The 20,690-nt window shown below is 37.6% G+C and overlaps 1 protein-coding gene across 4 annotated transcripts in view; it reads left to right on the top strand.

Moving 5' to 3' along the window:
- The window catches only part of CRY1 (cryptochrome circadian regulator 1), a 37,512-nt gene extending 18,391 nt beyond the window's left edge, over positions 1 to 19,121 (top strand). The window contains exons 2-16 of one of the 4 annotated variants that reach the window (XR_013950641.1): positions 1,488 to 1,596; positions 5,245 to 5,387; positions 6,654 to 6,838; positions 8,119 to 8,207; positions 8,830 to 8,970; positions 9,074 to 9,385; positions 11,740 to 11,891; positions 11,996 to 12,198; positions 12,969 to 13,070; positions 14,919 to 15,014; positions 16,177 to 16,248; positions 16,348 to 16,455; positions 17,309 to 17,450; positions 17,996 to 18,083; positions 18,455 to 19,121. Coding sequence is in view for 1 of the 4 variants with exons in the window: in XM_080590557.1 (XP_080446683.1) it covers positions 1,488 to 1,596; positions 5,245 to 5,387; positions 6,654 to 6,838; positions 8,119 to 8,207; positions 8,830 to 8,970; positions 9,074 to 9,385; positions 11,740 to 11,891; positions 11,996 to 12,198; positions 12,969 to 13,070; positions 14,919 to 15,014; positions 16,177 to 16,248; positions 16,348 to 16,451 (1,708 nt within the window). In the remaining 3 variants the exon portion in view is untranslated. The remainder of the gene's footprint in view (positions 1 to 1,487; positions 1,597 to 5,244; positions 5,388 to 6,653; positions 6,839 to 8,118; positions 8,208 to 8,829; positions 8,971 to 9,073; positions 9,386 to 11,739; positions 11,892 to 11,995; positions 12,199 to 12,968; positions 13,071 to 14,918; positions 15,015 to 16,176; positions 16,249 to 16,347; positions 16,456 to 17,308; positions 17,451 to 17,995; positions 18,084 to 18,454) is intronic. The other 3 variants (XR_013950639.1, XR_013950640.1, XM_080590557.1) reach the window with 3 other exon arrangements.
- The last annotated feature ends 1,569 nt before the right edge of the window (positions 19,122 to 20,690 follow it).

Genomic DNA, 20,690 nt, shown 5'->3' with positions numbered 1-20,690 from the left:
TGCTATTGCAGTTTGTCTTTATAGAGAGTGATTTGTGAAGTTTTTTTGAACACACGTGTTCCTTGGGAGCAAGATGGAGGTGGGTGAGAGTAATGAGAAGGACTGTAATTCCAGGTTTAAAATAAATAAATGAAGCTGTGCTTTCCAAAGTCGACCTGGAAGTGACTGGCCTATGAACTTAGGGCCGAAATTCTCTTTAATAGAAGCAGATGTGACCCTAGGCTAGATTGTAGTGCTGAAATGACTACTGCATGGTTCCTGACTGGGTATACAGAAGTTCCTTTTTAGACACAGCGTAGCTTACTTCATGGTCTCACTACCCTGCCGTTGTTTCAACCCAAATGTAGCACAGTGAGAGAATTAGGTGTTTTGGTTTCATCCCAGTCTGTAGCATTGCTAGGGCAGGTTCAGTAGGGGTGGTGCCCCCTGGTGCAGGAGCCTCTCCTTCCCTTTCTTGGGTGTTGCGTTTGGATGGTGGTGGGTGGGGAACCCCATGGCATGGGTGCACAGAGCTTAGTGGCTGCTCCAGTCAGCTCAGGCTTTGGAGAACACCAACATTATAAGCAGGAACACCCAGCAGAGAGTTTGAGCAGCTCCTGATGAAAACTTTGCTTTTACTGTAGAAAAAATATGGGTGAGCCACCTGCTATGCTAGCAAGGAGTCTGGGGTAAGGACACTCATCTGGGCACCCACATCATCTCTCTTCCCAGGTGGAGTTCTCCTTTTTCTTCTCCTTCCCCCTGCTTTTTTTGGTCTTCCCCAAAACAACCTGCACCCACCATTACCGTTAGTTACTGACCCCACCAATAATTCTTTGTGCACATGAACCTGTCTCAACGTCCCTTCTGCAACGGCCTGTTCCCCTTGAGCACTTGCAGATTTGCAGCACCCCATTCCCTCCCTGTTCCTTTCCTGTTTGCTGGTTTGCTCGTTAAAAATTCCGGTGAAGTTATAGCCAACACGTGTGGCACTCCTCGTTACAAAGGGGACTATTTTTAGAAACGAAGGCCAAAGGGTTAGTCATGACCATCTAGTCCTCTGGTAATGCTGTTTTTAGAAGCAGTTTGGGCTGCTGTGTTGTAAGGGGGCCTTGGATTAAGTTTCACAGCAGTATGCCAACAGCTGATTGTCTGCTTTTTTGCTGTGGTGTGCTTCTTTTTTTTTAGGGTGAAAAGACACTTCTTGCTTTGGTTAAGGCTTGAGTATGTTTTAGTCTATTCCAAAACTGAATAGTGTTGAGGTAAAAACTTAAATGAGGTTTTTTTTTTTTTTGAATCATGTGCCATTGAATATATTATAAGCTATTGAGCTACTGTAAGCTAAGTGTAATTAGGATGTGAACGTGCATGCATGCATGACCAAAATCTGCACTAAATAGTGAAGATCTGATTATCTTTGTTGGGTTGTTCCTCGTAGTTCCCTTCTTCTGTTGTAAAATTGTCTGGTCTACCTCAGAAAGTAAATGTTTCTTTACACTTCTTTCCAGGTTTCTGCTTCAGTGTCTTGAGGATCTCGATGCCAATCTACGGAAACTGAATTCACGCTTGTTTGTTATTCGTGGACAGCCAGCAGATGTTTTCCCCAGACTTTTTAAGGTAAATGCTAGAAATGCATACAATTAACATAGAGGGTTTTTTCACCTTGCAGTTGGTTTGTCTATAAATATAACTGCCAAACTCGTTTCAGCTAGGAGTATTTCTTGTATGAGCGTACCTCAATGCAAGTTGCTATCTATGCAAATACTTAACATACTCCTGCGATTTCTCTTACAGGTTTCTTTTTATTAATATTTGGATTTTGCCTCCCTTCTAATGTGCATACCACCTATTCAACCGGGTTCCTCTTAGACTTTACAGTTATTCTTTTTCTCTCCAGAAATAGAATTTCTAACGGTCTCCTAACTATAAGTGCTATCTATTACTAAGTTTTCCTTTCCAAGTTTCCTTTAAAATAAGAAACATGATTCTATGCACGTGAATACTGCTTCAAAGCCTGACCTGTAAGAGCTGTCCTTTATTTAGGCCAATTCTCTGGTGTGGTTATTTCTTGGCAACTAAAAGTGGTTCAATAAGTTTTTTTGATGGTAATAAGTTTGGTTTTTTAAAAAAAAAAAAAAAAGCAGGGTTGTCTGTTCAATTTTTAAGTATTATTCTTGCCTAGTTTCTATGTATTTGGCCGAGTATTATTCTGAAGTAGTGTATACGTGGTAACTTGCAGTTGTTCTTGCTGTAGAGAATGGTGAAGTTGAACTTAAAACTGAAAATTCTCAACTTTAATTTGGTCAGATGCCTGTTCTTCACAGGCTATTTAATAATATCAAAAAGCAATTTATAATTAAAGAAGTGTTAGGCTTTTGCAGGAAAGAGTCTTATTGAACAAATTAAAACTGAAGGATTGCTACTGATATTAATTCATCTTACCTGGATAATAGTGTACCTAAGATAACAATAGTTAGGGTAGTAAATATAGGGTAGTAAAAATGAACATTTTGCAAATTGATTTTCAAAGTTTTATGGAATGACTGAGTTGAGGTGATGGAGATGAGCAAATAATCTGTTTTTTTCCAAAGAGACTGTCTACTTGGTAAGTTTAATTCTCAAGTCTGCAACACCAAGCTATTAATATTAAAAAAAAAAAAAAAATTTGGTCTTCACTCTCATCCTTTAATTGTGCTAACTGATTGATACTCTAGCTGGTTTGTGCTTGGTTTCCACTCAGTGCTTCCTGCAGGAGCATTGGGATGTTAGTTGCTGCTTGCAGCAGCACCCGAGTATTCGAGGTGGTTGATATCTTCCTACTAAATTTTGATCCCATTTATTAAGGACAAAGATCTTGATGCTTTGTGTGTAGCTTCTAGGTTTGAGACACCGATGAGAAGTTTACATTCTTCAGTGGCCACTTTGACAACGGCTGTTTTAAGTCTTTTTACCAGGCTGGTTTTTCTATGCTTAACAGCATCAGAGTGCTGCATTTTCAGAACATTATTTAACTTCTGAGAAGGAAATGAGAATAACTTGTCAGACAAATAGTATTCAAAGAATGTTCATGTTTGTTTGTCTTCTGGTTCCTCAAATTGCCAAGAATTGTCTTTATTGTATGTAAGTTTCCTCATTGTGCAAAGAACACATACAGATGTTTTTTTGCCTGAAAGAGGATAACTTCAAGCAAATAATGGTAGGACATAGTGGAACTTCTGTTAAACCTTGTGTCAGAATTCCCGGCATAGATGCTGGTTTCTGGGTGGGGGATGAGTATTTCACAGTTGTTTCTTGATAGATCCTCTCCTCTTCACAGGCTGAAGAACAATTCCTTCAAAAGACAGAGCACTGATCTAATTTTATCTTTGCGAAAGACTTTAAGGACTCCTAGGACTTTTCATAGAGATAAATAATTGTTTGCTTTTGTCTTTCCCACCCACTTAGAGCCCCTCAGTGGAGCTTTGCGCCCCTTTATGTCTCTGAATTCAGTGTCATCTGTTTTCAGCAGTACTAGCTAATAGTGCTGCTGATAGCAGCAGTAGCTTGTCATCTTCTGGAGAAGTGCTGAGACAATATTTTTACCAGTGAATTTTACAGGTCTTTGCAAAATTATTTTAGATTTGTTTTGTTAAAGTAACTCGAGAAAGGTGGTTCCATCTGACTGCAGAGATGCAAATTCCATTAGTAGCAGACACCCACTTTGTACCTGTTGGTTAATTTGAACCAGTCAAATTTTAGTTGGTTCTTGCATTATTCTCTTCAGTTTGTCCTAGCCTGTTTTGTACCTTTGGTGCTTTGGGACTGGCTTGATGAAGAAAACAGAATTGGGTCAATCTCTAATTCTTTAAATGCATCAGTGTTGCTAAAAGCATCCATCACGCAGAGCAGTACGCGCACAGTGACTTGTGTCCTTGGTCTAAGTGCCTGGCGCATGCTAATGTGATCTGGGTGTGATCACATCACATCATGCTTGTGTCAAAGTTCCTTGGCTCCTTGTGTCATGTGGCTCTGCTCCTTGGACACAATTTTCATGGCTTCCTTTTCAGTGTGCCAGAAGAAAGAAAGAAAATTAGGGAAAAAATGCTGCAAATGGTTGGATAGTGGTTTTACACAACAAAAGGAAAAATGGATGTTGCATAAAGGTGTGGGAGGCTGCTGAAGGGTTCAGGGCCTGCTGGGTCATCGTTGGCAGGCTTTGGGGTGGAAGGAGCCAAGCACTCCCAAGGGTGGTCGCATAGACCACCAGAATTGTACCTGGGCCTCATCTAGAAGAGGGGGGGGGGGGGGGGCGGGTCCAGAAGTGAAGCAGCACCCTGGGCGAGCAGCGTTGAGTACCCTTGTCTCTTTGGTGTAAATCCAGTTGTCTGAAATAGTCTGGCTGGTAGGTTTAAATCATCTGCTTAAGAGATCTGGGATTTGAAAAGTGTTTCTCTGAGTTTGATTGGCAGGGTGGCTTTCTAGGATCATTTGTGCATTACCACCTTACCAGTTTCCTGCTGTTGCACAAACCATAGTTGCTAGTGAAGCCTTTCTTCAGTTCTTTTCCCCCGTCTGTTACTGCTGGCTTGCTATCGGCATCTGTGGGTAAAATTAAATGGCCTGTGACATCAAGGATGTTAGACTTGATGGCATCCTCTCTTTAAGAGACAGATTTCTGAACTCTAATTGAGAATTGGAAGACTTTCCTTTCGGGTTGGTGGAGGATGGGGGTTTGGAACAGGAAGGGAAAATGTATGGTGGTGTCTGGTTTTGGAGGGGAGGAAGTAGTTGCTGCTCCACTGCACTCCCCTTTCATTCTTGAAGCTGTTCTGGAAAGAATCTGGTTACCTATGAATTCGTTTCTCTCCAAAAACTTCAGCTCTGCTGTTAAAGCTGATAGGCATATGTGAAAAGCTTTTCTGCAGAGTAACGTACTGTTGCGGGAAAATGTCCAGAAGGCAGTCTGTGTCATAATTTCCCTTCTGTTATGTCTCTTAAGGTATATGGATCCTAAAGTTAGAGCTGAGCTTTCAAAACTTTCATAGAAGTGTAATGGGGTGGATCAATAGAGGCTTTTTTTGTGCGTGATTCCTATCCAGATGCCAAAATGTTGGGCTTTATTTTTGTGAGTCTGGGTGTTTAAATCTATTTTGTGCCTTTGTGTACTTCTGCCAGCTATCCCCAGAGGGTAGCTGTATTGCATTGTGTCCTTCCCATTCTCCTTTCCCTTCCCCTCCATCAAGCAGCTGACTTGCTGAAGGACCACATATTTATTTTGTGTTTCAGGAGTGGAACATTGCAAAACTTTCAATTGAATATGACTCTGAACCATTTGGGAAGGAAAGAGATGCGGCAATTAAGAAGCTGGCTAGTGAAGCTGGAGTGGAGGTCATTGTTCGAATTTCTCATACGTTATATGACCTAGACAAGTAAGTTACCATTATCTCTGGTCTTACAAAGAAGAAAGGTGTGACTTTTATGCAGTATTTGTTTAGATACTGTGTGTTACTTTCTGTGCAGAGTGCTTTAGAGTTAGGAAGACTACAAATTAGTTTTATGTTTCTTTTATCTATTCGTCTATCCATGCAAATGAGTAGAATTTTGGAACTCCAAAATTGATGCAGAAAACTGAATTGTAGCTTTGATATTTACGTTATTTTGAAAGTAACGGTTAATTATCTGACTTCATAGTCAAGTGGTTCATATACCTTTAACTTCTCACAACTGGCATCTGCTTTTGTTTAGTTAGTTATTTTGTTAGTTTAGATTGTTCTGTCTTTGTCACTTGCTTGTACACAAGTTAGCAGAAAGTTCTTAATTTTTGAAGAGCTGTTTCCTCTCAGTTATGTATCCAATAACTAATTGGGGATTGTTTGATAGCCCTGTGTTGCATTACCTAATGTGTTGTTTATAGTTTTCCAGAGATCTATTTAAATGGATTAGTATTAGCTCCCTGTTATAGAAACATAATCTGCAAACTATTCAAAAGTATGACATGGCTTATCTTAACATTGAGTAATTTATTGTGGTAGATGCCTGTTTTAATCTGTTAGAAGCTACATGTATGAGAGGCAGCTAGACATACGAGAGGACAGGGAATTCTTCCACTGTTTTTAAGTTGAAAATTTTCCCTCTTCCTCCACACCTGAAGTTTTCTTGTTTCCAAGATTGCAGATGTATTTAAAGATTGACAAAGCAGAATATGGAAACTGCTCTGTTTTCAATACCAGAGTAGAGAAATACATTTTTATGCAAATAGCATAATCTTATAAAGATGCACCCAACCCACCTATGTAGCTGTGGTCTTTCATCTGCTTTGTTGATCTATATTTTTCTTTGCCTCAGGCTGTCTGTATTCATTACAGAGGGACTTTTCTCAACCCAGGGGTTACAGATAATTGATTTGGTTATTAAGAGTTTATTTATATGCCTCCCTGATGGAGGGAAAAAGGGTGGTGTAAAGTTAAGGTTGAAACCGTTCGAATTAACACATGTATCTGTTGTTCTACATAGCATGCTACAGGTAGATAAAAATATTTCTTCTCTGCATGTGTGTAGGTGTATATATTTTATACAGTTTGTGCAATAAATTTATATGAATTATATAAATTTTTATATTTTTACAATGCATTTGTAATATGCCATTGTCTGACATACCTCTTTTCTTTTTCTTTCCTTTTTTTTTTAAACTCCAGAATCATAGAATTAAATGGAGGACAGCCGCCTCTTACCTACAAGCGATTCCAGACTCTAATTAGTAGAATGGAACCACTGGAGGTGCCAGTGGAGACCATAACCCCAGAAGTAATGGAAAAATGTACTACTCCAGTTTCTGACGACCATGACGAGAAATACGGTGTCCCATCACTTGAAGAGCTAGGTATGTTCTGAGACTGCTTAGACATTGTGCAACAAGAAAGATGTAATCTACCACTGAAAGCATAATACTTAAAAATAACCACATGAGAGAGGGTCTGTTTATAGTTAATTGTTAAACTGATGCCAATTATGACATACAAATAGAACAAAAAAAAGGATAATGAGCTCTGTACATCTTAAGTGTTGTTTTATATTTAAATGGTAGGTCAGATAAATCAAACTACACTAAGTACTGCTTAGCTTCTTGTAGTGCAGCATAGCCATTCTGATGATACCAAATCATCATGAACATACCGATAATCTTTAATACTTCACTTTGTATTAAATGTATTTGGTATCCTTGTGCTTCATGTCACTGATTCGACCCTTCACTTGTAATGCCAAAAAAGATCACAAAGCATGTAATTATTTTAGAAGCTTCTAAAAAAATCTCTTGTTTCTGTAAATTCTAAGAAATATTACCAAGCTATAACGTTTTGATTTCCTACCAACTCCCCACTTGAAAAGCAAACAAATGTAGTATGACTACTAAATCTCTAACAAAAGCATCTGGATGGATTTTGGCTGTGTTCTTGCAGCTCTGTCTAGTCTGTTTGAATTCCCTTACAACAGACTTTGTTTTTAAAGCCTTTTTAAGAAAGGAAGGTCTCACTAAACTGTATGCAGACATGTTATCTCATGTTCCTGGTGAACAGTCTTTGGAAGGAGAAAAGAGGGGGAAAAAGTCTTACCTTTTCATCTTTCTTCTGCAGCAGAAGTACTTATTTATCATCAAATTGACCACAATCCCAATCTGTTATTTATGTCCAGGTCAATGAAACAAGCGTATTAATTCTGAAGATAGCATGCCTGCTTTTAATGCAATGCAAAAAGTTTTCAAGCATTCTGTAAATTATAATTCTTGCTCCTTAGTAGTATGAAAAAAAGTGAAACTTGTGTTTTAGCCCACATATTGCAGAGCTGGAAATGTGAACATAATTTGGAAAATGAAAGAAAGTTTGCTTTCTTTGTGTCAAAACAAATGTGGAATTAAAAAAGGTAATTCAGCATTAAGCTTGATAATGGAATATAAAAACTGCCTTTTTCTGCAAGTTAGAGGTGTTGAATGGGCTTTGATAAGAGTTGATTGCGTACTGTTACAAAACTTGTACTTTGTCACATGTCCAACTTAAGGCTATTCTCAAGATATAATAAAATGTCACTGAGTATCAATATGCTAGAATTTTATTGCCCTACAGTAGAGGCAGACGAGGAATTTCCTTGTTTTAATTTGTTTTTCAGGTTTTGACACAGATGGTCTGCCTTCTGCAGTATGGCCTGGGGGAGAAACAGAAGCTCTCACACGACTGGAAAGACATTTAGAACGAAAGGTATGTTTCAAATCATTGCAAATATGACGTACCTGGAAAACATAGTTGCCCTTTGCAATGAAACACAAAAAGAATGGGGCAAGTAGTTTAAAAAACAAAAGCAAACTTGTACTCAAGGCCTTTATATAAAAACGTAAATCAAATTGCTGTTTTGTAGTTTTAAAAGATAATAGCAGGTTGTCTCTTAATTTGAATTTTGGAGAAAGTCTGTCATTCTGTTTTGTGCTCTGAAAAATTGAATTATTTTTTCTTTGGAAGTTATTTTACCTGAAACATAGTTCTTGTAACTTTGAAGGGGAATTCCTCTAAAAGCTAATGTACTGTTAGTAGTCTTGGTTTCCTTTATATTTAAAGAAGGGATAGGTAGTTCTGGAGGACAGCTAATGCCTCCTGCATTGAGGTGAATTGTCTTCTAGAGTTTCCACTCATTCAAGAGGAACCCCTTGAATGTTTGACTGCTTTATCTTGGATCTAAGATAATGTGATCATCTGTCCAGTGTCTGAATTCATTTATAGACAGTGTATAATTTATCTCTTTATGATGGCTTTTTGCTGCCTAATCTGTAAACTGATATTGGCATGTTTTGCTTTTGTTTTTTTTTTTGGTTTTTTTTTTTGGAAGGCTTGGGTGGCAAACTTTGAAAGACCACGAATGAATGCAAATTCCCTTCTGGCAAGCCCTACTGGGCTTAGTCCCTACCTCCGCTTTGGCTGTTTGTCTTGTCGTCTCTTTTATTTCAAGCTAACGGACCTGTACAAAAAGGTATGGTTTCTACATGGACAACTACACATTCATAGATTTATTGATTTATTTTTTTTCCTTACCTTCTCCTAATAAATGTTTTCCTTTTAATGCTGATCTTCAGGTAAAAAAGAACAGCTCCCCTCCCCTCTCCCTCTATGGCCAGCTGTTATGGCGTGAATTTTTCTACACAGCGGCGACTAACAATCCACGGTTTGATAAAATGGAGGGGAATCCTATCTGTGTTCAAATTCCATGGGATAAAAATCCCGAGGCTTTGGCCAAATGGGCAGAAGGCAGGACAGGTTTTCCTTGGATTGATGCAATTATGACACAGCTTCGTCAAGAAGGCTGGATTCACCATTTAGCGCGGCATGCTGTGGCATGCTTTTTGACTCGAGGTGACCTCTGGATTAGTTGGGAAGAAGGAATGAAGGTATTGTTTCTCTTTCTTGAATTTTAACATTGAAGCCTCAGATACACTATACAGTAATGATATCCACAAAATGAATAAGCTGAGTATGAAGCCTTAAACTGTGGACAAAATCAGTTCTGATCAAACCAGTGGTAAAGAAGTTTTTGCCTACTGAGTACACCCTTATATTGGAAGGTTTAGTGCAGTCAGAACAGGTCTGCAATTCTTCTAAATTTGAGATTTCTTCCTAAGTCTTTACAAGTAAGTATGGTTTACTCCTGTAACTGGAACATCTTTCCAGTTGTATTGTATGTGCAGTTTCTGTTCACATCTTGTTTGCTTCCCTGCAAAGGAAGAACACATGAATTCAAGGGAGAAAACTAATAGCTGAGTGTCCTTTCAGACACTTCTGGCCATTCACCTAATGTTAGAAGTGTAAGTATAGGCAAGTGATTTAGCTGTAGTTTCAGTGCAATTAATTGCCGTGTAAGTGTCCAGGAGATGTTGAAGTTCAAAGTGCAAATGTCAGTCTTCTGAAGAAAAGAATGGAGTAATTTCATCTTAGCATTTGAGTCAGTTTTACTTTTTTTTAGAAGGATGGCATTTGTTTTACTAAATGCTAATAATCAATACAAAATAGTTCTTTATTTCTGAAGTTTAAAAAAATAATTTACTTGCTCTCAGGATTTTAACTTCACATTTATGTATGTATATAATCTTATGAAATTTCACCTTGCTCAACAGATCAGCTGCAAGTAAACATGTTCTGTTTAAAATAAATAAATAAGTCTCGGTTACACAACAACGTAAGCTGTCTTAGAAATTTTCCTTTGCAGTTCATAAATACAGACATTGAAGATAAACATGCATAGGTAATTCAGCCAAATGAAGAAACTGTATTACAGATGAGTGCCAACTTTTTCTTACTCTTGAAATAATGCAGAGGTATGGGGGGTAGACTTGTGCAGTGGAAGGATGTTTAGTTAGCGTGTCCCTAGCTAGCAAAAGTTAATCTCTTTCCGAGGAAATGTTATTTCCGAAGTCTTGTTACATGGCAGCATCTAGTGGAATAGTTGTGCGCTAACATTTAGCGTTCAGATAAAGATCTTATGTTACAGGTTGCTTACTTTAAAAAAAAAAAAAAAAAGTTGTTTCGAAACATAGGGTTTTTTTCTCTAGTAGTTACAGATATGTAGGCAATGTTACTTTTGTAATATTTATTCGGTGTATACTGTAGTATGAAAGCTGTCATGAATATATGGAGAGGGAAATCCTTGTTCAACAGTATTGCCTTATTGAGACTATTTTGGAAAAAATACTAGCTCAGGTTGGGTGGCGATAGTAACATACTAAGTTTCAGAGTCTTAGGGTAAAGAAAAACGATGGTTCTTTGGAACTTTTGAAGACAATGTTTGAAAGGAAATAAGTTTGAAAGGAAAATCAGAACTTGAAAAATAGGTATTAAGTATCTGTTTTGAAAACTACTCAGTGCACTGTTTTTATAAAAAGTACTCACAAGTTCTCCTTCAAAGAATAAGACTTCTTTCTTTCTTGTTAGCCTGTATTGTTAGTGGTATGACTAGTGAGCAAAGAAGCTTCTTGTTACGCACGCTAGGCTCGTATCTGTTAACAAGTAATAAAACAAGCAATACAAATACAAAACAAACAATCAGTGCTAGAAACTTGAATGCTTTGAAACTGTTGAGTTCCAGATTTAAATCAGCTTCCTCATTTGTTACTTTTAATGTAAACATCTCCAAGAATTCAAAGGTGTATCCTCAAAACCATGACTTACTCGATTAACTAGTGGCCTTCAAGATCACAGCTTTTGAATATTTTTACTATCCTGAAGCTCTTGATTTCTACTCTTAGGTCTCCTTGACTAGTGAAAGCTGCTGCACAAGTTGAGGTGTTTAGACTGACAGAGTTAGAAATGTGCCTTGTGTGTTTCCTGCTTTGTGGAAGTTAGCAAAGCTTGAGGAAGTTGCAATGTGAAGCGGCAGCTCTTCCAAAAGCAACAAATACACTTACAAGTAATCAAACTCCTGCCATACTTCGAGGATTTATTTTTTAAGGATGTGTTTAAGCAAAAAGGTGCAACTTCTTGGTCTTACCTTTCTGAGATGTCTACAAGGTTTTTTTACAGGTTAAAAGCCAAAATGGGCTATCACTTCTGTTCTTGACTTTGGCACTTAGGTAAGTGTTTGTACTTGTGTACTCAGCAGTCTGTGAATGTGCCAGTTTAGAAAGAGTGTTGCCATGTGGAAGAGCTGGATTTACTCTGCTGAAATCCAAGACTCTGAACAGCTCCTGAAAAAGTAGGTGTTCCAGAGATGTGCTATGTTCACACTAACTTGTTGCTCTGATTTCTCAAGGTCTTTGAAGAGCTCTTACTTGATGCAGATTGGAGTGTGAATGCTGGGAGCTGGATGTGGTTATCCTGTAGTTCCTTCTTTCAGCAGTTTTTTCACTGCTACTGTCCAGTGGGTTTTGGCAGAAGAACTGACCCAAATGGAGATTACATCAGGTAATTCACAGTCCAGAGGTTACAGTAATTCGTAGATGTTGCTTAAACTGTCAAATTGCTTAAATAGCTTGATATTTAAAATGTTGTTCTTTCTTTTTTTAAAGACGTTACTTGCCTGTACTTAGAGGTTTCCCTGCAAAATACATCTATGATCCTTGGAATGCCCCAGAGAGCATCCAGAAGGCTGCAAAATGTATTATAGGAGTTAATTATCCCAAACCAATGGTAAATCATGCCGAAGCAAGCCGTCTGAATATTGAGAGGATGAAACAAATTTACCAGCAGCTTTCCCGATACAGAGGACTGGGTATGGCTATTGACTTAATTTATTTGAAAACTTCTCTCCTTCTAGCAATTAATAACTTTATCCCATAGTCATGGTTAGTTAGGTGTGAGTTCAGTGTTGTGACCAGGGTTTTATATACAAGTATATGAAAATATTAGATGTAACCAAGAAGGGTAAAAAGGGCTTGATTGGACTGTCTGTTTCCAAATCTTTTCCAGAAAAAATTTTATTTAGGCTTATGGAAGTTTTTGGTTAAACTGGGTTGTGTGAGTGTTGTGATACTTCTGTACAGTTAAGTTTTAATAACAGTGATTAGAAAATGCATATGGTTCATAACTTCAATCATAGCATATACGTGCAAGTGCTGTTACTCAAATAGATGCTGATGCAAGCTCTGATAGCATTCTTCCTAGTTAGCAAAAACCATCCCCTTTGCTCTGAGAAGCAAACCACATGCATTTACATTGTTCAGAAAGGTATAAGCAGTCTGTTCTGATAATAATGGATATTGAATCAGGATGCATTGCAGTCCAGTGCAACGTGGTGAATACTTGTAACTAATGCATATTGGAAAAATTATATAGAATATTATGCGGAAAATGCCCACTAAGTAATTGTGAACTAAAATTACTTGGCAAGATTCCAGCAATAGGGGAGGTGGAGAGATGTTCTCCTATTATATAGAGGTAAACTGCTCAGGGTGAGGGTGGAGAATTAGCCCTCATGAGGAGCAAAGCATGCTGTATTTAATCTTTTTTTGTTTTATGTCTTTATTTTATTTCATTGCTTAGGTCTTCTTGCAACAGTGCCTTCTAATCCAAATGGAAATGGAAATGGTGGGCTAATGGGCTTTTCACCAGGAGAAAGCGTTTCTGGGTGTGGTAGTACAGGAGGTCAGTCAAATTCTTTTTTCATATGTAGAAGTACTGGAACTGAACTGCCCAAATGTCTTATACACAATGCCAAAGGCTTTGTAAAAGGAGAGCTGTTTTCACAAGACAGGTTTCAGTGTAAATCACTTAAACGTTTTCAGATTTCTTCACAGTTTGGTAGTATTTATATGAAGACATCTTCAGATCTTTTTTTAATAAAAATAGAAATAGAAATAGAATAAAAATTTGCACTGTTTTTATTCCCCCAAAATCATCTATTAACGTGTATCAAACAGTTTGATTTCAAAAGCATTAGAATGTGATCTTTTAGAAATCTAAACATCCTGATATTTGTAATAAGTAGTGATTTTTGAATTTTCAAATCAGAACTGTTAATCTGTAAGTTTTCTTCTGTCAGCATTAGATTGCTTACTGGAATCTACCATAGCACCAACAACAGTATAACAGGACAGTGTCTGTAAGAACATAATACAGAATTTATCAAATGGTTTTGATGAAAGTTGATGAAAGTTTTTATGCTGTTAATATTCTTAATGTAGCATACAAAGATTAACAGGTTACTAAGGAAAAAAAAAAAAAACGAAATTGTGACTTTGTGGTGGTGTAACCCAGCAGGCAGCTAAGCACCACACAACCATTCTCTTACCTTCCTTCCCGACCCCTACCCCACCCAACTTTTTGGTTGAGATAAAGACAATTTAATAGGACAGAAAAGGAAGGGAAAATAATAAAAAATATATTTTGTGTGTGTATATATATACAGAACAGGTGATGTACAATGCAGTTGCTCGCCACCCGCCAACTGATGCCCAGCCAGTCCCCAGGTGACAGCCCCCCCTGCCAGCCAGCCCCCCCAGTTTTATTGCTCTATGTGACACCCTATGGCATGGACTGTCCCTTGGCTGCTTGGGGTCAGCCGTCCTGTCTGTGGTCCCCTCCCAGTTTCTTGTGCACGCTCAGCCTCCTCGCTGGCAGGGCAGCACAAGAAGCTGACAGATACTTGACTCGCTATTAGCACTGCTCAGCAACAACTCAAACATTGGTGCTATCAACATTATTTTTCTCCTAAATCCAAACCATGGCATCACCCCAGTCACTATGAGGAAAATTAACTCCATCTCAGCCAAAATCTGGACACTTTCCCAAATATCTAGTCTAATATGTAATGAAACTTCTTTACCATGAGGGTGTTAAAACACTGGAAGAGGTTTCCTGGAGAAATGGTTGATGCCCCCATGCCTGTCAGTGTTCAAAAGGCATTTGGACAATGCCCTTAAATTAATACGATTTAACTTTTGGTTAGCCCTGAATTGGTTAGGCAGGTCCCTTCCAAGTCAACTATTCTAGTCAATTCTATGATGTTTTTAAATTTGTATAAATCTGTGATGCATCATCATCTTGAATACTATGTATACTGTAGACTCCTCCTTGTTAAAGGTTAAGACATAGAAACAGTAAATTTTCAGTTCTGTTCTCCTGAGGCTTTGGTCAAATTTAAAAGCAGATTGCAGCAGAAGGTGGACCTTACCATTAAAGAAAAGAAGTCTAGTCTAGTGTGTGTGTGTATGTATGTGTATATACATGGCCTACTTATACTTTTCATATCAAACATAACCATTTTGTAGGAGGTTACTGTGCATTCATCTGAATTTGCAGGTTTGAATTTGAAAAGTTGAAACCATTAGAACTTTGGACCTGTTCTGAGGTACTTTGACAAATAAATGGAAAAGACCAAGCAAAACAAACCCAAAGCCATGCTCAGCCTACCTCTTGAAGGGGGGTGTATGTGGAGGGGCATCTTTTAAATTCCCAAATTTGAATGTTTACTATTTTTTCCTGCCTCACTAGGAGCTCAGCTGGGAACTGGCGATGGTCAGACAGTTGGCGTTCAGACATGTGCCCTGGGAGACTCTCATGCAGGAACAAGTGGAATTCAGCAGCAAGGTATTACGGGAGTGCTTGTCTGTAGAGGATCTCCAGGTTCTCGCAACTATGGAAAAAAAGACAAAACATCAAAATAAAATGGATGAATTTTTGCTGGCAGCTGCTGTCTATAACTTGGAACTGGCCTTGTTTCTGTTCTTGAAACATAAAAATTATGTCTTAGAGTAAACTTGCTTGTCTTGTCACTTTTATCTTTCAAATACTCATCTAGAATAATAGTTCTGTTTTGAAGAGGGGATCACAAGCGTGACTAAACAAAATTATTGAACATTATTCTAGGCTACTTCAAATGCACAATACTGGAAGACAAAATTTCACTTTATGCATTTGATTGCAAAATTTGCATGTTATCTTTTTCCCTGATTTCATTACCACTCTTTCCATGTATAATCAACTTCCACAGTTTTCTGTGGATACTCATTTAATTTGTTTCCATAATTGTTTGTCACTTTACACGGAGATTGAAGATGTGGTTTGTAGTAGGTCAGATTTGCAAGCAAATTTAGCATAACTGTCTCTTCCTTGCAGTCTTAACAGACGCTGTGTGTTTACTGGTCGTGAAAGACTGTAATCTGTTTTGTTTAAATATCCAGAACGTAACCAGAACACCACAACAGGATAAGAAACATTGCAACTGCTTTTGCTAATTTGCACTACTTATGCGGGATGCATAATGCATTATGTCAGGGTTGCCAGTGGATAGCTTACATGAGCCAGAAAAGTTTAAATCTTTTTGTTACTTGTGTTTTTTCTACAGCTTAGTTATGTTAAGGATTTGCAATCCTTTCTATAAAAGAATAGTAAAAAGGATGAGGAGACATGGAAGTACAAATATTAAAAATTTATAGCAACGTAGAATATATTAATATGTCCAAACAGATTAACTTCTTCTGTTTCCTACAAATACAGTGCATAACTATGCATGCACATACTATATTTTTCACTGTGCATATTTATTTAATTTTTATTTAATTGCCCTAGATGCTGTCATGAGGATTTTTTTTTTGCATAAGAACTCTTTCATTCAGGATGGTTTGTCAGGATTTTCCTTGATGAAGGAAAATAAATCAATTGGCTTCTTTTTTGCTGTTGTAAGGAACGTAACTGCACTGATTTGCAGTTCTGGATTTTATTTGTTATAATATCTACTGTATCTGAACAGGTTACTGTCAAGCAAGTAGTATCTTACACTATGCCCATGGAGACAATCAACAATCACACTTATTGCAAGCAGGTAATTTAAAAACAAAACAAACAAAAAAACTGAATATATAAAAGTACAATAGAGTCTTGACATAAATTCTTGATATAAATACTGGTTTTAAATTATCAGGAAGAACATCCCTTGGTACTGGCATTAGTGCAGGGAAGCGCCCAAATCCAGAAGAAGAAACTCAGAGCGTTGGGCCAAAAGTCCAGCGACAGAGCACAAATTGAACTGGTAAGAACTGAGAAGCCTTAAATTTATCCTGTTAATGAATAAATTACTGTACAGATTCACTGTACATATTTACCGTGTGTACTGTGCTGCAGTGCAAAGATCTTAAATTTTTGCTCCAGATCTTTCGGTTGCAGGTGCTGTATAAACAGAACAAAAAAAAAAAAAAAAAAATCCTTGCTCTGAAGAGCTTATGAGGTATGAGAGTGGAAATAGTTACAAAAATAGAATCAGGACAGAGGTTATTGGACATGTTATTTGAGGTGTTAAGGAAAGGGACATGTTTAAACTGTGGCTTCCTACGCATTAGCAGAGCTGCTTATGTAGCTTCAGTTACTCTCTGCTCCTGCATCTTGCCTCAAATTATGTCAGCAGCACTGTTTGTGTGAGTGTACAGTGACCTGAATCAGATGACTAACACAGCCTAAAAGGATAGTCTCAGAGCTTGGATGAGTTTTAGACATACAAATGGAGTAAGGAGAACATGTTTTTGAGAGAGACAATAAAAGAGTGCAAAATGCTGCTGTAGTTATTGGATGCAAAGATCTCGAGAGAAGAATGATTTGAAGACTCGAGCATTTGTCATTAGTCTGTAACCTGAGCAGGTTGCTCAGATTGACAAAGTTTGTCAAGAAAGCTGTGGTGAAAAGTACTTGAATCTGGAGAAGGATGTGTTCCTGGATATATGTGAACAGGTGTGAAAATGTGTAGAAAGAAGCAGAAATTGTGCAAGGAGTTTGATTTGTGTGTAGTCATCAACAGAGAAGTTAACTGGATTTTGTGTTTTGGATAAAGATACTTAGGAACAGTACAGAGAAAGAAAAGCAGACCAAAAATGTTATACCCCTTCTCCTAGTGAGCATGAGTTGAAAGAAATGAGGAAGATGACCTGCAAGACGTTAGAGTAATGACTTCTGAGGAAAGTCAAAGAATGGAGGTTTGTCTGAAAGAAGAGGGGACAAGATTCAACAGTGAGAGCGTGGCTGTCTAGATTAAAGGTGATTGACATGCCATTCCATCCTTTTCTTTCATAAAAGAGATTTAAGAGTTGGTCATTACGGAGTTTGAAGGATAAGGAAGAAAAATAGTATGTGAGGCACTGGTGAAATTGGTAGGTAGGGATTCCATGCAGCAAGTATAGAAAATGCATTCAGCATCTCTAGAGATAAAAAGGGAAATTCAATCTACTTCATTTGGTTTTGACAGCAAGATCTAATTTTGCTTGTTATGTGGTGTCAGCACTTTGTCAAAGTCATTGCAGTGCATTATGAGCAATTGTATTGCACTGATTCAATTCAGTGGAGAATCACTGTTTCCATAATGCCTGTTGCTTGTTTCTAGAAGAAGTGAGTTGAGACCCCAGAAACTGATGGATCTTTTCTCGCAAACATGGAGTGCTGTAAACTGTGCTTCTCTGTTCTCAAATTGTATTTTGGTACTCCAGTGTGCCTGAGTGGAATGCAATTACAGGAGTCCACGTTTCAGTAGATGTCTGATCCTTAGTATGTGTAGATTCATTCAGCATCCATGTTTTGTATTCCAGAATTCCTTAGGTGCTCGTGTCTGTGTAGAAGAATTGCCTGCAGAGTGAACGTCTGGTTCCTGTCTAAGCTTTTTCAATTGAGAGACAGGTTGGAGGGGTTCCTAGTTTGGCAGAGGAGACTGATTTTTGTTAGGGGTGTTCAAAGTGTGCTGCGAGAGCATGACAGTCAAATGTAAAAATCAGCCAAGAACATATTCAAAAACACTGCTGGCAAAAGGATGTGCACATTCTGAGTAGTGTTAAGCTACGGAGGCTGTGGGTTTCTTTTTTTTTGTCCCTCTCCCCCTTCCCCTTTTGGTCTCTAAGGAGTAAGGAATGAGAACTCGGAGTATTTGAGCCAGTATGAATGGGACAAGGCTTACTGCACTGAGAAGGGGGGAAGAGTTCTTTTCCTTGAATTATTTCTGCCTTTTTTCAAAGCCTGCATGACAAAGTGCTTAAGATTTTTTTTTCTTGCAGCATTATCAGAAGAGAAGATACTACTCAACACCCAGGATGAAGTTTCTGCTACTTTGTATTGGAACTAAAGAGTTGTGGGAGTACTTGTACTAAAATAACATACTTTTTCATAAGTTATTTTAAATTGTTCTCAGTTGTTGTAAACAAGTTCAATTTTTGGAATGCATTGTTTCTAACTGGCATTTCTATGGTTTTTAACTTTTTAATGACTCTTTCACAAAGGACAAATTGAGTTTTGTATATAAAGTATTTGGTGAAGTATTTGCTAACTTAATGTAAATACAAACATTCATGATTAGTGATAGACCCATCAATATATTTTTGATAATCTTTCATGTATATGGTAGTAGGAAGAGCTGTAGTGATGTTCTGTAAAATGGATGGACATAGAAAGCTTTGAAGTTTTTAAACTGCTATTATTTTTAGATTCCAGAATTTGATGTCTGTATGATCAACTTCAAATTTTCATAATGTAAGTGCTTAGGACTGTGTTTAATCAAATACAGTAGGATTGTAACCTTCATTAATTGCATCTGTATATAAGTCATATGCCAATTTTTTGTCAAATTGTAAAATTTTCATGTATATGTCCAGTCCTTGTATTTCTCAGTTGCCTTGTTCAGTAATGACATACATTGTTAATAAAAAAAAAAAGTATATATGGATACATATGTCTTTGTGTATGCTGTTGTTCAGGTACGTATTTCCAAGCAAAATGGGGAAAAAGGAGGGAAGTGTAATTTCTAGACTTAATCTGGAAGCCACAAACAGTGAACTGTATTAACTTTCACTTTCATGCCATTGAAGCAAAACACTATTAAAATTATATGGGCCTTTATTGAAATTGTGTGTATGTATTCTGAACATCAGATGTTTTTCACCATTAAATTATTAGGTGTTTCTTCACAGTCCAGCTTTGCATTTTTTTGTGCTATGAATGGAATTTGCTTGATAGCCTGTCTGTCTTTCCTGCACTACGGCTAATTTGCTGTTCTTTGAGGATGTGGATTTGTAAAACTGCATCAGGTTTATTAGCTGCTCAGTCAATACTCTGCATCTCTCCGAAATGTTTAGAGAAGCTGTATCTAAATGTTTTATTAGGCCATTAAGATCTCCAAAGAAGCAGTCTGAGTTACTACATTTTAACACACAAGTCAGACAGTTCTCTATTTGAGTGGATGCTGCAATTAATTTTTATGTGGGAGGAGTTAATTATCTGTTCTTAGTATCAAATGATTGATTTCCAGTAACAGGGTACTTTTGTGTGTTGGTTTGGAGATAATTCAGATCAGACTCATGGGCTGACAACATATTCAGCACTGTGTTTGGTGCAGAATAAGCTGCCCTGATTCTGGCTATTCCTTGATTTTTAGATGATAATTAGATCTGTAATTACAAAATTAGATTGCTATTTTCAAAATATGTTAATGTAAATATCCTTGCATACTGATTTGGAAAAGATAGCAAAATCAAAAGTACTACTGAAAAATACAGGCATGCTTTTTGTTTTGAGGCAGAGAATCTTTGACTAATCTTCAAGGAAAAATCTTAACACTGAGAATGGAGAAACAGATGCTAAGTATTTTCCACAGTTCAGTCCAAGTAGAGTGGAGAGGTTTCTTAGTGACACAAGTAACCAGTAAAATAAACAATTCTTCTGTTTGCTTAAGTAGTCTGGAGAGGAAAAAAGAAAAAAAGACTACAGTAGTCCTAAAAGTATGTTCTAGGAAATGACTTATTCTGTCAGACAAGATTCTATTGATTTTTTTTTTTCTGTTAGCTTCTACTGGAAAGAAATGCCATTTAAATGAAATATTCCACCTAGCACTTCTGAATATATGGCCTAAGAATATCCCACAAAGAAACTTAATCAAGGTAAGAAAGTACACTCCAATATCACCTTTCCCCTGAATAGTCTGGAAGTTGAATACGTAAAAAGATTTCCCAAGGAGTTGATTCATGTGGTAAGTTAATTTTCCCCCTCCTTAAATGCTAGAAGGAGGATTCTTCTTGGTGCAGGCAAGTCCTTAGATTAGCAAAGGAAGACTTGCGGTGAAGATGTTTGTCACATTCTCCTCCTGCCCCTTTGTGATTTTTCAGGAAGTTGCTATGTGTTACTAATCCAGTGTGGGTTAATAAGAACAGGGCCACGATACTGCTTTTTTTTAATCAAATTTACAGTACAGAAATGGAGCTTCAAGTGTTCCTCAAAGCCCTGTTCTAGAGGGATGTAGCC

The sequence above is a fragment of the Anser brachyrhynchus genome (assembly GCF_964034855.1).
Source record: "Anser brachyrhynchus genome assembly, chromosome: 1".
NCBI classification, from domain to species: Eukaryota; Metazoa; Chordata; class Aves; order Anseriformes; family Anatidae; genus Anser; species Anser brachyrhynchus.
The sequence above is the reverse complement of the archived record's forward strand: the minus strand, read 5'-3'. Positions and strand labels throughout refer to the sequence as shown.